The following is a 16,437-nucleotide window of genomic DNA, read 5'->3' as shown; positions in this document are numbered from 1 at the left end:
GATAGACGTGGCTTTGTTTCCCAAAACAAGTGAAAATCTATTAGATATCGACACACTTTCGATACACCTGCGGCGAATTTCCATTATAGAATGTTAGCAAGATAGCGTCTGTATTATAATTCTAAATATAAACGCACTAATTGCGAAGAACAAAAAGACAACTAACAATGGCAAAAAATTAATGGAGCGAAAAAAAATGCGATAGCTTTTTCGTACACAGCAGTTTTTCTATCGTTACGTAGTATTAATTTTAATTGATTAGTTTCGCTCGATGCTCAAAAAAACTGTTGTAAATGGTCTTCCGATTTGCCTACTCCCTCAGGCAATATTTTACTTTTGCTGGGATCAAATCGAACAATCATATTAATAATAATACGACCACGCAAGTTGTGCGTAAAATCACGTCTACTTGTGTAACCCTCTAATTCTACAATACGTAGCATATAAAAGCATTCATTATTATATTTTTTAGTCCCTGCTAAATATGCTTATGAACAGAATAGCGCTAAGTAGGGACAAACGATGTGGAAAGAACAAAATACGTACTTCGATCGTCAGAATTTTCTCTAACCCAGAATACATAGGTAGGTAAATACAAACAACCTTTTTTCGTCCAAATCAATGCACCATGAAACCATGATGTTGATAGAACAATTTAATTGAGGAGTGAAAGTAAATACTTTCCTATTTGTCTGTCTGTACATAAATAGACAAATTACCTTAACAAAAAATACTTCACGTAATTTTTGGACGTGCATAAAATGCTGATTACAAGGTGTGAAATGGGGTCAAATTGTACATTTTGTAGCTTTGAAACTTGTAAAGAAGCCCAAGTTAAATTCAGCGAGACAAAACTTTTCTTCGAAGTAACTTCTGTTCGTCTACATCTGAAAATCTATAGTCTACATATTGGTACGTATACTACGTATAAGTACCTTTCCAGATGCAATATCTTGTCGGATATGAACTTAGAGACAAGTGAAGGGTGTGCCGTCAGCACGAGCAAGGTATCAATTTTCGCCAGATGTCACCACGTGATCCGCATGGTAGAAGACTATAAGCCAATGGAAATCAAACCAACGACGACTGACCCGTATACACGATGAATAGTAATGACCCTACTTGGATTGTTCACGATACACCTCTTGCAAGTACATCGATTATATATGCATCAGACCAACTTTTAGTGGGTTACTGCGTGCCGACAGATTCGTCATTGATATCTCCAAGTTTAATATTGATGACAGCAAATAATAGCTTGGCGGTTCGATATTGTTTATAGTCGACAAATTGTACGCTTGCTCAGTCACATACCGTTTTCGAAGTACTCATTGGCATACGTACGTATGTACTTAAGACGAAAAAAGCTTTGTCATATTCTTTTAGTTTAACCTACAAATCTTCATCATCAAAACCTTAATAGAAACTTAATTATAATAATACACAGATCATAATAACGTGAATGTTCTTCGCATTTCTATTGAATGTTATTGCTGCTTTAATGTTATAGTGCTTTATGCTTTATGTAGAAGACTGTAAAAGAGTTCAATTAAATTTTCTCATAAATTAATTTCACTTAAATAACCAATTCATAATGAATTTCATTACAAGCGTCTGTTTCACAAAAGGCTTTGGCACGAGGATGAAGGCTGGAGAACTCTCAATTCATTTTCCTTTTTCAACAGCCTTTGACCTTAAAACCGGAATTCTTGAGCCTCTCTACAACATACATTAACTTGGACATGTTTATCACGTAATGAGTGTTAAAAGGAATTTATTCTTCAACGCAAATGAATGTACATTGTACAGTCAAGGATCTAGCCTGGTTACCGTGATTCAAGCAATTTAATTAACCGTTTGTTCTGCGGAATTCATTGACAGCGTTAAGCAGATTTAAAAAAAAATCAGTATTGCCTGTATGTGTGGAATTACTAAAACTGTTTTTGTACATATCTAATTTGTTACTCATTTATGTTCAATGAGTAATTACGCATTGCCGTCCTGCCTACAAATTACATTGTATGTACATAAAAAAAGAAACTAACCTTATTCAGAATATAATTAATTACATTGATCGATCAAATCAACATGTAATTGAAAATTGATGAATTATGTTTTGGGTATTTTCTGAAACCCGTGCGTACAATCAATAAATTAGAGGAAAGTAGAGTTTGACAGGAAAATTGATTAAAGATCTTTCTTTTATTATGGACACGATGTTTAGGTTCAGTAAAAAATTTCACAGCCTAAAGCAATATGACTCAGAGAGCCAGTATTAGAAACTTTATGTAACGTTCCTTCACAGGATATGATTATAATTATTTGTTCGTTACTTACACTGTGGTTAAAACTAAGCAATAACAATCAATACAATAAATTGTTCTGAGTTTATTTATATTTAAACGAAATTACAAAATAAACAACTGACCGCTGTTAATTTGCAATACATAATCGACTTTAATACACTCGTGAAAGAGTATAGTTATTATTATCTTTTCGTGTCAGATATTGAAAATTACATAAACTAATTTAATGCAGATGAACAATTTAAAGCCCATCCAGCTTTACTAGCTAGAGTAGCTAGAGGCAACAGCAAAGCAACGTTCAAACCAAATCCAATCTACGAATCTAGCTTTGAAGGATAACATCTTACATACTAGATGGAAATTTAAATTGAACACGGAATATCAATTCCGAGAAACTCGGTTTACTACGTAAGCACATCAACTAGTAAACTGTCTGCCCTGGCCTAATACGAGACCGAATCGACGTGAAACCAAAATTTACTTTACCGCCAAAAACAACGTTTGATCTAACATTAGATTAACGACGCAGATTGCTACAACTAGGACTGAGTTATTAAAAGAAACGTTATTTACGTAGTAAAATGGACCGTTTTGCACAATTAACGATGGAAACAAACGAAACGAGCTAAATAGTCTTCTGGCACCATATCAACCTAATTTAGTAATTTCTGTATTTATTTATGGACCTAGAGCTATAGTTTTACACTAGCTTCCCATGCAACAAATTCATAGTTTAAATTCTAAGAGAAAGTATAGCAATATCTGCCTATTTATCACTTAAAGAAAAGGCTATGTACACAAAAAACAGCAAATTTAATATCGATCGACTGTTTTTGTTAGGAAAATTGATCGATAACAGTACATCATATCTAAATGCACAATTTCTACCATCCTGCTATAATAATCTCTCTGTTATCCGACACCTACGTCGTGGCCCATTTCCAGCTGAGACCACAAGCACTTAAACAAACCATATAATATGCATATGTGTGCGTGATCCACGTGCCTTTGTTTACACAAAGCGTAAACTCGGCTAGACATAGCAAGACACATGTCACTACATACAACCTACGCAGTCTTCTATTTCCCAACAATACGTCTAGACTTTTCATTATGAACATGGTAGACTAGACATAAGCCAAAGTTATACATAGCGACACCATGAAAACAGAATTGCAAACTTTCAGAGCGGAAACGTTGAAATATTACACGGAAAACGGGCGTTTTATTTTAGGCATCCTTCGGATATTGTTGCAAACTTTATCGTACGTTTCTGTACCTCTAAAATACGGGCTAACTATACTTTTGCATTGTATGTACACGTTTGGTAGATTTAAAATGCGTTAATTTATATTAACTTAAAAATATATATTCATACACTACATCACACAACTACATATTCACCAAGTCTTGAAACTTTGATAGAGCTCCTAAAATTCAAAATAGGTATACAAAGAGAAATTAATTAGGCAGACCATGCACGTCAAGAGCTTTAGACACACGATTCAGTTCATTGTGTGTTGAAAGTTCTATTTAGTGTGGAGATCTGTCCAAGTGTGGCTTTGTGGGGGATGAAGAGCGCGACAGGCGACAGTTCTGTTTCACGACACGACAGAACTGCCGAGGTAAAGTGTAAACAATGGGTAGACGATATACATAGACCGCTAGGCAGCTGTCACAGACTGCCAGCTCGCAGCCACACTACATCTCTATAGCTAGACTATAGCTGTGCAACAAATATAGGAAGGGACAGGAGTTTTCTCTCGGCTTTGAGCGCAAGCAAGAGATTACATAGCACAAGGTTTAGAAAGAGCCAAGAATGAGGTGCGAGAGGAGATGGTTTTCATTGCGATGTTGAATAATATATGCTTAATATTTCATTCGGAGACTACGACACTGCGACCGGTCACTATATTGCCTACCTGTGCCAGGAAAATTTGCTCAGACTACGATCGATATTTATGTCTGAGAATGTTCTGAAGGACTTTTGCTGAGCTTAAATTGCTTAAAACACAGGAATATACTCACTGTTACTATGTATAAAATTCAATAAATAGGTTAACTAACAGTCAATACAATAATAATGATTTAAAGTCAACCCGACTTTTGCTTGAAAATATGATTCCTAATATTGCTATTTACATAATTACGGAGCAGCAAAGCTTATAAGAGAAACAATAACCAAGCCAAATAAAAATAACTCCTGCAGTTTCACTACAATATAGATCACACAATCATCGTATGCAAGATATACTGAGCACTGGAATTTGGCGCATTAATGTCGCAAAGTTTACAACGCTAATGCATACCACGTAAAGTAATTTACCGTAGCCATTACAGTGGTTTTCAGTGAAACATTAATAGCTGATATATTTAGGTACAAAGTTACAAACTTGAGCTATGCACGTGAGACTGTAATTTGCATCGCTCCCAGAATAGTTTATGTGAAGTATGCTATTATTATACTAAAGTAATTGACATTCATACCTCAGGATGAATTTCAGTGCGCAACGTGGCAGACTTTTTTAATTTATTTGAATACTTTATTAATGAGAATACCCTCGGAAGTCTAGATGTAAAGCTTAATGAATACATCTACTTATACTGTCTGTAAGTGCATCGAATAGGAAACGGACGAAATAAAAAAGTCAAAAAACCGATTTATTTATGATAACTTAGTAATCCACGCAGTTCCGTAAATCTAAAGCAATTTTCTTGAATAAAACACTTCGTTACGCTAACGTAGTTTCCTTCATCTACTTTTGTTTTATCGTTCCTAAGCTTTTATTGTATGAAATAAAAGTATTATTCAGGTACATTTACGGAAAATAAAAGGCTTGCGTTTTCCTCTTTTACAGCTGGGAAAGGCTCATGTATAAAGCACCTCATAATTTAGGCACCGTGGAAACTCATTTTGTAGAGCACACGAGCATATAGGGTACATCAAATCCATTTACATAATTAAAAGAAAATATTCGAACATAACGCAATCTTTTAGTACGTTTTAGGTTTAGCAAAGACAAATACCTTGATTATACGACTGCAAATCTTAGTAACTATGTTATTGCGAATGCAAATCTCCAAATTTAATTAAACTGAGCTTTTGTGGTTTCAGTACGCTGCGAAATTCTCTTTCAGCTGGGGTAGTGTTTCATATCTGTACATTTGTTTACACAGTTCTACTGAGTATGCAAATTCATAGCTCAAAGCGACAGAGCCGGAAAATTGAATGAATGATAACTGGGTATAGATATAGACTTACCATTCCCAAAGATGCACGAGACAATCGAACATGACACAACCATGTTCCGTGCTCATGCACGAAGCCGCCGGTGCCGCGGTCGCCATCTTGAATCCTCCAGAAGCACTACCTCATCCAGTATAATTTCACTTACATACGAACTTGTCCACACTATACCAACAAACGTTGATACCACGCCTAGCAATTTTGTGAAGGTAATCTCTGGAAAGAGAAAAGTGCCAATTAGATTGATAAGGTCGTGAACATTGTGATGAAATGAGATGAAAGTGAAATTATAGGTGTCGGTGTTTATTGTCAGGTTGTGAAGTAGTAACACTTAGACTTAATTGTCATAACTGGAAAACTAAATTGCGGACTATAGACTACGATTATACCACGATCACAAATTACAACTACTACAATTAGGACTGAACAGCTAAATTGCACAAAATTGATAAAGTAATAACACACAATTATCGTAATACAGCATTAATTTAGTTAATTGTGAATAGGCATGTCAGTGGCACAGTGTCATCTATTTTGAGTAACAACTTAATTTGCTAATGTATTATATTGAATGCAGTAATTTATTTATTTTAATTTTATCGTTAGTTTATGGCAAAGCAAATAAACGAGTAGTTGTTATTTTCAAAGAGAAACTTGTTTTATAGGTTAATGTTCCCGTAAAGTCTTTGCAACTTTGTAAGAACATCCATTACTACACAGCAATACCTTAACTACTGTTATCTTTATGTCCATCAACATTCCCGGGAATAGCTCCATCGTTTCAAATAACCGCAAAAATATCTTAGAACTGATATTTGCGGTGAAATAACAGTATTTTGTAGACGTCTAAGAGTATTTACTTAAGCCTACTAAATCCACTTCTAACTGTAGAGGTTTTATATAAAAACGTAAATCTACTATGTAGGTATTTAGGTCAGCGTTCATTTGCACTAAGCTCGAGCAAAGGAATTAAATGCTACCTAGGTTTTACACATTCCTACAAAGCCTCAGCTTAGGTAATGTAAAATTTGTAACGAAGATTAAATAATGTATTCCCGTGTTGAAGTAAATACACGTACAAATTAATAATATAACATTTGTCGCTTACTGAATAATAGAGATCGGAAAATAGGGTAAAACACGAACGACGTAGGCTGGTATTGAACATAAGATATAATAGTTTCTATGTCCCATCGATGTTATCAAAGTTCCCTAGACACGGCTTAACAGTGCTTTTATTGTTATCATCTGTGATTAAGTAGTCCTCAACTCGCTATGGGACAACTATTGTTTTCCACGAGCTTTTGTCTCTAGCGAATTGTTCCTTTCTATGTTCAACGCTTTCCGTGTTCTGCATTCATTATTACTTAGTTCATTCTTTACATTGTTTTAAATGTTCTCTAAATTAAATATGTAGTACCTACCATTATTTTACTTTTTAGTTAGAATCCAAGATTAGCACTTTTTTTAAACATATTACCACGCAGACAAAGTCGCTAAAAGCTATTTCTCTTTATGAATACATTAAACTAGTGTCTGACTCAGTAATGTAATGAGATACCACTATAGCTATTCACCTACTATGTAATCTATGCCGGTAGAGCACGGACCATGAACAAGAACACCAGTAGAGGGACACTTAATAATTCACAATGGTCCGTGTAGCGGTCGCCGACCAACACGTTTTGCTCCATTTCAAACGTCATCAAGGTCTATACCACTATTCAGCATATACACAATAGACTTGAAATCGATCCAAATCCCATAAATAAACGTTCTATTTCTTCATGATTGTACCAAAATTGAGAAAAAAATATTATCTTTAAGCTGCTTAACAACCCACGTTAGAGACGCAATCTAAAACTGGTTACGGTCACATATTTAGAAAAGATAGTGGCTTAAGACTGTCACTACTTTATGAAATATCGTCAGAATATATAAGTCGTTTGTTGCTCTTCTTACTCTTCTATATGAGTACGGATACGCAATACGTATTCAAATTCTTGAGAGAATTTTCGGAAAGTAGTGAGCATAAAATAGTCTCCGAAAATGTAATCTTCCCCTGGCATATAAGCCGACAGCAATATAATGCACCCTTATTGAACTAGAAGGGAGCTACCCCAAGGTTTTTGAACTTGAACGTTACACGAACCTACGCACTTAATGAAATTTATTTCCTGAATATAAGTGAGAGAGTTATCAAATATTTTTTCCGATAAAAATGACGGAAAAGTTCAAGTCAATAAGTCTTCCCTGTTAATCAATTTTAATTATTGAATCGTGAAAACTGTGGACGGTATCGATATTCAATACCATTATCAAAACATACCAAGTTGACCAATTTGTTGTCGTTTCCATCAATCATTTCAACCATGAGATTCTGATCGTCAACTTTTTCTTTAACCACCTTTCCAGTTTGTGTATTCATTACCGGATTAACGCGCATGACCAATAAGTAACGCCAATTACTCGCGCCACGTAAGTTCGTATTATATTTGTGTCAAAACTGACAGTTATCAGATGATCAAGGCGTGCACTGCGGCCAGACGCCCAGTGAAAGTGTCCCTTCGGTTAGCGGTACTCTCAGTACTTGGCCAGAGTACCTTTACACTAAGAATACCATTATATTGACACTAAGAGAGACTTCCCGATATTATCAGTTTTCTTCAAGTGGTTTTGGTCCTATACATAACGTAGTCAGGTCGTTATGGTGTTGTGTAATTGAATATTTAACGAAGCTCCAAAATAATAACCATAGTTAATACAAACTAATAACGAATAAAAAACGGTTTTGTTGATATCTACATGGGCAAGTTGGCGTAGAAGTACAAATCATCATTAAGTAATGAGAAAAACAAGAGATAAAACACTTTATAATATACTGTACGTATATAAACTCCCTCATCTTTTACAATTCTCTAGACTAAGCGAACACAGCTTTTGTACTTTAACGTGAACAATAAATCAAAAGTCGGATAGTGTGAAGATAAACTAACAAAAACCCGGCAATTTTTACGATCTGCGAAAGTCAGTTTCATCCCTTTTTAGGCACCATTTTTTCTCTGCATGCCTAGGGCAGAAATCGTATAAGAACCATCTATAAGAAGTAAACAAAAAAAGCTGACCTGAATGTCAATTCAAAATGAAAAGTTTGTATCAACTGCTTTATTTCAGTTAATACCCTTTGATACAACCTTTTTTACATGTTTTAATCCACGAGAAATTATTTTATAACAATCCACAATTTCCAAATGGTGTCTAAATAAAATCTTACATCATAATGGTCACTCTAGTCAAGCTTTTCTCCGGTGGACGTCACACCCGATTCTATCGACATTCGACTAGTTACCGTCGCCGTTGGTAAACAGCTTTCCACGCAAAGGGCCACACGCTGACTTTCAACCATTCGAGTGTGATACAACCAGTCTTTAAAATATGTTAAAATAAATGAACAATTAGGTAGTGAAAGTAAAGTAAGCAATTTAATTCATGGTAGTTTTTTCGCTGCACTGAAATATCTTAACCCACTTGACTGCTTTCATGTTTTATATAATAAAGATTTCCAAAAATATAACTTTAAGTTTAAGAAGGAAGGCAATTCCTCAAATAAATTGCTTAATATTATTGAATTAATCATAAGCCGTGCGAGGTTGCAGAGAGTCCATACTATATAAGCGCAATCCATGTAAAATGCAAGTTAAATGCAAACTCTCCATGATCAAATTTAAATGCTAACAAGATTGAACAAACTTAACTGCCAAATTGCAAATCCGTAAAGTGGAGTCGGCAAGTGTATTGGCAGAACGCCCCTAAGACCGGAGGTGACGGATTTGGCACAGGCTTACTAGACGACGGGGTGGCAGTGGCATCGTGCCATACAGCCACACACTCACGGTCAATGACACTCGCGATTTCGGAACTATTTGGAGAGGCCGGACAATGCTGATTTTTTTATGCCGCAGGATGACCCATAGGGTTAAAGGACTTTCTTTTCAGAGTACCTAATTTTATCTGTTCAGTTAAATTTGAACTCTGTTACAACGTAATTATTGACAGCCACTTCCTTTATTGGACTAAAATTTTACATAAGATATATCATTATTCAATGTGATAGTTACTACGCAACATAAACCAAATCATAAGTTGTATTGTTTCTACGTATGAACTACTAATAGGTTTTTAATCGTCCCATACTCATTAAAATGTTTCCCGAATAATAACTGCTATATCCGTCTTATCTCTAAGGCTTTTACTACTACCTGATATTATTTGTTTTTCTACTATACAGTCAAATTACATGCTAAGTGATGCCTATAATTAGTTTAATTTAAAAACGAAAGTACCTATAAATGCAAAACGTATTGTGTGAATCGAAGTAATTAGGTTGCGTTAACTAAATAAATTCATAGGGATATGCAGGGAAATATAACACAGGATCTGTCTAACACGAAGGCGATAACTAGGTCATCACAACGTGCCAATAATTATTACACTTACCTAGTCCGAAGCGGTTTTGCGTCGCACTTGTTTATGGTTCGTAAAGCATCTTAGATATTTGGAAAAATCACTGGCACAAGAAACAAAAATCGTTGTAACGAAAGTCATATGGAAATGGTAGGAAAATTTACAGTATTTTGTAGAGAAAATTGTTGATTTTGTCGTACAAAAGCGGTGTATCGATTGAGCGACGCTCCACCACGGAATGAGCGGCGACCGCCACCCCATGCGCGCGTTTTCCACGTTTTCCCGCCACCGACACCGGCACAGCGGGGGTGGTTTGAAAACTCTCACCGAGTCGCGATCTACTGCGCATTTTGTTTGTTTTATATTAACCTATAACATTACCTGCTCTTGTTACATTTTATGTCTATTCTGTCGACATCTTATTACGCGATTTACGAGTTGCCTACCCGTTTCATGAATTTTGTCTTAATAATGTTGAATAGAATATTGGTATCTATATTCTGAATAAATACTGCTTCCTACCGAAATACCTAGCTGCTTTATGATCTTTATTGAATGGTGACATTTATAAAAATTGTAAATGGCATGAATACCTTATTTAATCTTCCTGTTCGGTGTTGTTCTCAAAGCTCTCAGAGCGCAGTGTTAAATGCGATGATGTGGAAATTAACTTCATGATTTCATGCTTCACAAATTCATGATTTACCATTTTTCTGATTTTTAGAAAGGTACCAGACCAGTAGAACCAAGCCATTTTAGCAGAAGACCATTTTTTTAATGGTCCAGCAAAGAGGTCTCGTATGTTCAGCATTTTTAGTGCTATCTTAAACAAACACTTCTTCAACTCAGATTTTAAATCTAAATGAGAAGACAGTATTTACTACTTGTCGTTTTTAAAACCAACCAAAAGTAGATAAGAATTTTAAATTGAAATAGATACTTATGTATAACTCATTCATTGCAGAATTTAAATATGGACGCAGATACTGTCTCCATAAGCAATAAAATATTATAGCTATAGGAATAAACAGATCTGTAACAGGGGTTGAGCTCGTTAACGTTGGGGTGGGTTAGGGAGCGTCCGGGAGCCGCGCCCCGCAGTCCCGACACTACACAGAAAACGAGTGTTTTCATAACAACGCACCCGCTGCACTAACCCCACTCCACAACTAAGTACATCCTTTAACTTCACTCGAGCATCATAATTACAACGTAGAGGACTTTTTTCCATATTATCTCGGTTCGTTATTTTCCTTTTTTATGTAGGTAGTCCATGCCTAATTATAAAATTATCAAGTTATAATAATATGTGATATTACAGTACCTAATACCTATATTTACTTATTTAATATATGTGTTTTAGTAACAAAAAGAAACTCAGAAAGTTTAACCTACATGTTGTTACTTTACTAACTTTTCAAACTCTATGCCAAAATCCGATATACGAGACATCTCGCATCATCACTTAAAACTTATTTTGTATGGGAGTCCTCCAAGTACCTATACATAATGATTATCACCTCTGTCCCACTGTAAGCTTTAATCCATTCATTTCTCCCTAAATTATCTTCCAATACGGGTGTTTTCTGTGCCGAGTGTGCCGACAACTAACATAAAATGGGTAGGCAAAATACTTAATCATAGGTAAACCTATATTTTTTAACCGCTACGTTAGAGCAATAGTGCAAAGAATAGAAAGGAAGGACCTCTCCAGCAGCCGGCTGTTGGACTTGATAGAATTAAACCCCATGTTTGTTTAGCAATTACACAAGTTATCATTTTAGCAGAAATCTTGTGAGAATGAAATATGCGACTTTATTATCAACATTTTCAATCGTGAACTGTCGGTTAAAAACAATGATTAATTTTAGATTTATTATTAAGAATGGAAAATGACTATGATAACGCAAAAGGTTGTCTGAAACATGAATATGTATTAAACTGTAACAAAGAATCGAAACTATCGGCCACCGGGCAAAAAAAATAATATAATAAATAACTACAATATTTGAAATATAAACAATAATTTTTTATTTAATATAATTGTAGAAGTATCTGAATCTGCTTTATTTTTTGAGCATGGCAACTATTTAAGTTGCCGTTTTTGTCTATGGGTACAAAACAACTGTCACTGCTGACGGTTGTCAAAAGTTCAAAAGTTATCATCGTTGTAACGGACGCTGGATTTGTTTTGAAATAAATCTTAGAGAATATAATTGTGTTGTAAAATATACAAACATACTATTATGACAATGAAGAATGAAGTGTTAGAATTAGAAACTAAAATAATAAATCATGACGCCTATGGAACTTCGTAAGTGATAATACAGCACATAAACCGTGACAAGAATAGGACGCAACGGATATCAAAATTAAACATTGTATATTACTTTACAGTTACAAATGGTCTCCAAGAGACTTTGAGTTGGGATCTGCTCTCGGACAAGGTAAATTTGGACACGTACACGTCGCAAGGGAGAAGAAAACTGGATATTTGGTAGCCATCAAAACATTGTTCAAATCTCAGATTGTTAGGTCGAAATGTGAGCGGCAAGTGATGCGAGAGATTGAAATTCAGTCACATTTGAAGTAAGTTAATCCAATATCTATAATATAGCTGCTTGACCGTACTCTTTCGCAATATAACAACTTCTATTTTTATTCTACAGGCACCCAAATATTCTACGCCTGCTTACATGGTTCCACGATGAAAGACGCATCTACTTAGTAGTGGAGTTCGCAGCAGGCGGGGAACTATATAAGCATCTTACTAACTCGCCTAAAGGCCGGTTTCCAGAAGCCAAAGCTGCAAGATATATTTACCAGGTATGTTTTTCTTAACCTTATAGTTAGGCATGGTTTCATTTGTATATTATTCTTGTCAAGTAAAGCTGTGTATTGTTTCTAGAGTCATATATAAATCCCCTAAAATTCAGTTATTAGTATGGCTTCAGATAACAAGTTACATATACAAGAAATTAAAATGTATTTGTATTTACTTGCAGGTTGCAGATGCAGTAGAATACTGCCATCAACACCATGTAATCCACAGAGACATAAAGCCAGAGAACATATTAGTGGCATTTAGCGGTGACCTTAAACTTGCTGACTTTGGATGGTCCGTACATGCTCCATCAGAAAGGTATACTACTTTACCATTTATTTTGTAACTATTTGATACAATACCTAATTTCTGCTCTTCTTCACCTAACCTTCACAGTATAAGGCAATAAGCCTTACTTATATAGCCTTAGTACCAGGCCTTTAAAAAAGGCAGCCTACTAGGCTTACAATGTTTTTTCACTTGTTCACAGTTGCAAATTCACAGTCAATGAAATCTTTAATTTTGCTATTAAATTATAATGAGCTAAATGAGTGACACATTCACTACCATAATTTGGAAGTCTTACATTAATTAACTTTCTTCTTTCCAGACGTAAAACGATGTGTGGTACACTAGACTACCTGCCCCCTGAGATGATAAAGAGGGAAGTGTACGACGTATCTGTAGACCACTGGTGTATTGGAGTACTGCTATATGAGTTCCTTGTGGGCAAACCTCCATTTGAAAGTGAAGGACAGGATAAAACATATGCAAGAATTCTCACACTTGACATGGTGTACCCCAGTTATGTACCTGAGGGAGCTAAAGATTTGATATCAAAGGTAAAACATTAATTATATGTCACCCTAATTATCAACTTTTAGTTAGTTTTCATTGTAATGATTTTTAAGAGTTGATAGTCATACAGATAATTATATGTTTTATATCAATACTTGCTGCTCTTTAGACACAAATAATATTATTATTTAATGTTTCATGTAACTGTTTCATTGGTGTGATATAAATATATAAAGTATTTTTATGTGTTGTGATAAAGTAACAACAAGATAAAAGAAGCATTAATCAACCTTATACACATGTCTAATTTAATACCAGTCTACTAGTTGATGATGTCTATTTCATCATCTCGTTAAGACATATTATTAATCTTTCTATGTTCTTCTTTCAGCTCCTAAGGCACTCCAGTAAAGACAGACTATCATTAGATGGTGTGAAAAAGCACTTCTGGGTCCAACAGTTTCAAAACAATCTATAGGGATTGCTTAATGTTATGTTAGTATTAATTGACTATTATTTTAATTGTTGTAATAAAATGTGTATGTTTAACAATAACAGTTTAATTTACAAAATATACATTTATATATCATAGTTGTAATGTGACATCTGTTTAGTTAAGTAGTTAGTAGTAGAATAACGGTAGTAAATAGTTTTCGTTACAGTATTATACCTTAATTTGATTTGATGTTTTGATTCATAAAGATCTTATTTCTAACCTAAACACAATTTGGTATTATTGTGGTGTTTGTTTTGATACCATTGTTGCTCAAAGGTCTCATTCAAACTGAAGAAGAATTCTTTCAATGAAAAGCTATGTTAATTTGTAGCATACAAAGTTAAGTATCTAAGTACGGTATATAAAATCACATTTCTAGTATATCACAGACTGTAGCCAAAGCTCTTGACCCATCCAAGTCCACCCTTAGAGTTGTTCAAAGGCTTGTATTCAAGGCCGACCCAATCATTGTAGCCATTGTTCTCCAGTTGTTCAAGTACATACTTGTAGTTTATCTCTCCTGCAGTGTCGGGCTCATTGCGGTTAGGCACTTGAGCTATCTGTAATCAGAAGCATATTTGCTGTAGTAATTTTAATAATAATTAATTTTGATAGCGGTACACTTTTAGTTTGACAAAGCTAGTTGTTGTTGCATATATACACGAGTAACAATATATTTTCAGTATATAGTTTGTACTATGTTATGTTAAACCAATAATCAGTGTAGAAAACAATTAGTGTTCTATTGTTTCTGATTATCAGTACTGAAATGGATCATATAAAATGTTCCATTAGATTATGTATTTAAAAAATATGTCATTGTAATATTTCACTTGACTAAGATTGAATCCCCAATTTAGGGTAATATTTCTACAAAATAACTTAAGGACTACATTTAGTAATATAGACTTACTTGCACATGACCAACATAAGGCATAAACTTGGTGATACTATGGGATATGTCTCCCATAATTTGTTGCAAGTGGAATACATCCAACATTAGTTTCAAATTAGGGCTGTTGATGCGTTTTATGATGTCCAGAGCTGAAACAATACAATATTCTTATGTTAAATACTATATGTTTGATTGTATAAGTAAAATAAATATTGACATGAGTTTTATCAGTTTAGAATCTTAATTTACATAAGTATGCTGTCACATCAGATAAATTGTTTTGATGGTGACATCTCAATCTTGCTACTATTATAAGAAAGTTTGTGAATATGTATGTTATTCCTTGAAGCAAAAACAACCGAATACATTTGGATGGTACACATAGGACATCCAAGGAATATTTTCATCTGAGCAGAAGTTTGCAATATATAAGTTACCTTTGTGGAAGTCATTCAAAAAGTATCCAGGCACTGAATATGGGTTGATAGGTTCAATTACTCCAACAATATTTTCACTTCTTAAAACATCAGCTGCATATTTCAAGTTGTTCTCATATGTGTCCCAATTCTGTGAGGTAGGGTTCTCCAGTTTTCCCGCCATTATGTGTATTTTCTTGGCATTCAATGCTTTTGCATAGTTCACTGTGGTTGTAAAGTTTTCTTTGAATTCATTCTCTTTTCCTGGCACTGCTGTTACTCCTAATTCTCCCTTTGTTACATCACCTGAAGTTTTAATTAAAATAAAGATAATAATTACATTTTCTCTTACTTTTTACACTTTCATGTCATAAGAGCCTTGGACTCGTTACTTGCTCAAGAACAAATACATAAACATTGATTAATTAATGTTAGTTGTTTGAATAACATGGCACAAGTATTTTATAGATATGAGATAAGTATAACACTTATGTAATTTAGTACAATAACATATTTCCAATAAGATCATCTTATTATTTACAAACATACCCGTTTTCAAGTTAATCAAAACTTGTTCAATTCCGGCTTTTTCTCTCGCATCTTTTACTTGTTCTATAGAGCAACCAAGCGGGAATCCGGTCTCTACAGCTTTGAAACCAGCTTCTTTAGCTAAAGCATATCTTTCTAAAATAGAAGACGCTTCGGTGAACATAAAAGATAAATTCGCACAGAACTTCATTTTAAATGTTTATAAAATAATGTTGAGGTTAACTGTCCCCCGGCGCAACAGACGTAACACTGCGTTTAGTTATTGTTTTGTTCAAATGTCATGTCAATTTAAACATAACAAATATACCGATAACCTATCTCACCACAAATTAAGTATAGAACCTCGGTTTGTTATCTACTGCTTTTATCTAGTGGTGACATTTTATCACTGCATGATCATACGCTCTACCACAATTTTTGGTCGTCAAATATTATCTAACCG

At 34.5% G+C, this 16,437-nt stretch overlaps 3 protein-coding genes across 9 annotated transcripts in view; 1 reads left to right on the top strand and 2 right to left on the bottom strand.

The window, feature by feature from the left end:
- The window catches only part of kmr (pleckstrin homology domain-containing family A member kramer), a 48,765-nt gene extending 38,521 nt beyond the window's left edge, over positions 1–10,244 (bottom strand). For all 7 annotated transcript variants that reach the window (XR_012959957.1, XM_076128293.1, XM_076128294.1 and 4 more), the window contains exons 1-2: positions 10,051–10,244; positions 5,569–5,769 (exon numbers count right to left, since the gene is read on the bottom strand). Coding sequence is in view for 6 of the 7 variants with exons in the window: in XM_076128293.1 (XP_075984408.1) it covers positions 5,569–5,654 (86 nt within the window). In the remaining variant the exon portion in view is untranslated. The remainder of the gene's footprint in view (positions 1–5,568; positions 5,770–10,050) is intronic.
- Positions 10,245–12,149: 1,905 nt separating this feature from the next.
- LOC142982026 (aurora kinase B-like) lies at positions 12,150–14,194 on the top strand. The gene is made up of 6 exons (XM_076128287.1): positions 12,150–12,331; positions 12,415–12,606; positions 12,687–12,843; positions 13,023–13,159; positions 13,452–13,683; positions 14,031–14,194. The coding sequence occupies exons 1-6, from the start codon at positions 12,264–12,266 to the stop codon at positions 14,115–14,117; spliced, it is 873 nt and encodes a 290-aa protein (XP_075984402.1). The 5' UTR covers positions 12,150–12,263; the 3' UTR covers positions 14,118–14,194.
- A 261-nt stretch (positions 14,195–14,455) lies between these two features.
- On the bottom strand, positions 14,456–16,385 carry Gip (hydroxypyruvate isomerase-like protein Gip). Its single transcript, XM_076128288.1, has 4 exons — positions 15,996–16,385; positions 15,468–15,752; positions 15,049–15,179; positions 14,456–14,695 (listed from the first exon to the last, which is right to left on the bottom strand). The coding sequence occupies exons 1-4, from the start codon at positions 16,183–16,185 to the stop codon at positions 14,519–14,521; spliced, it is 783 nt and encodes a 260-aa protein (XP_075984403.1). The 5' UTR covers positions 16,186–16,385; the 3' UTR covers positions 14,456–14,518.
- Between the last annotated feature and the right edge of the window lie 52 nt (positions 16,386–16,437).

This window comes from Anticarsia gemmatalis, chromosome 21 (assembly GCF_050436995.1).
Source record: "Anticarsia gemmatalis isolate Benzon Research Colony breed Stoneville strain chromosome 21, ilAntGemm2 primary, whole genome shotgun sequence".
Classification (NCBI taxonomy): domain Eukaryota; kingdom Metazoa; phylum Arthropoda; class Insecta; order Lepidoptera; family Erebidae; genus Anticarsia; species Anticarsia gemmatalis.
The sequence above is the reverse complement of the archived record's forward strand: the minus strand, read 5'-3'. Positions and strand labels throughout refer to the sequence as shown.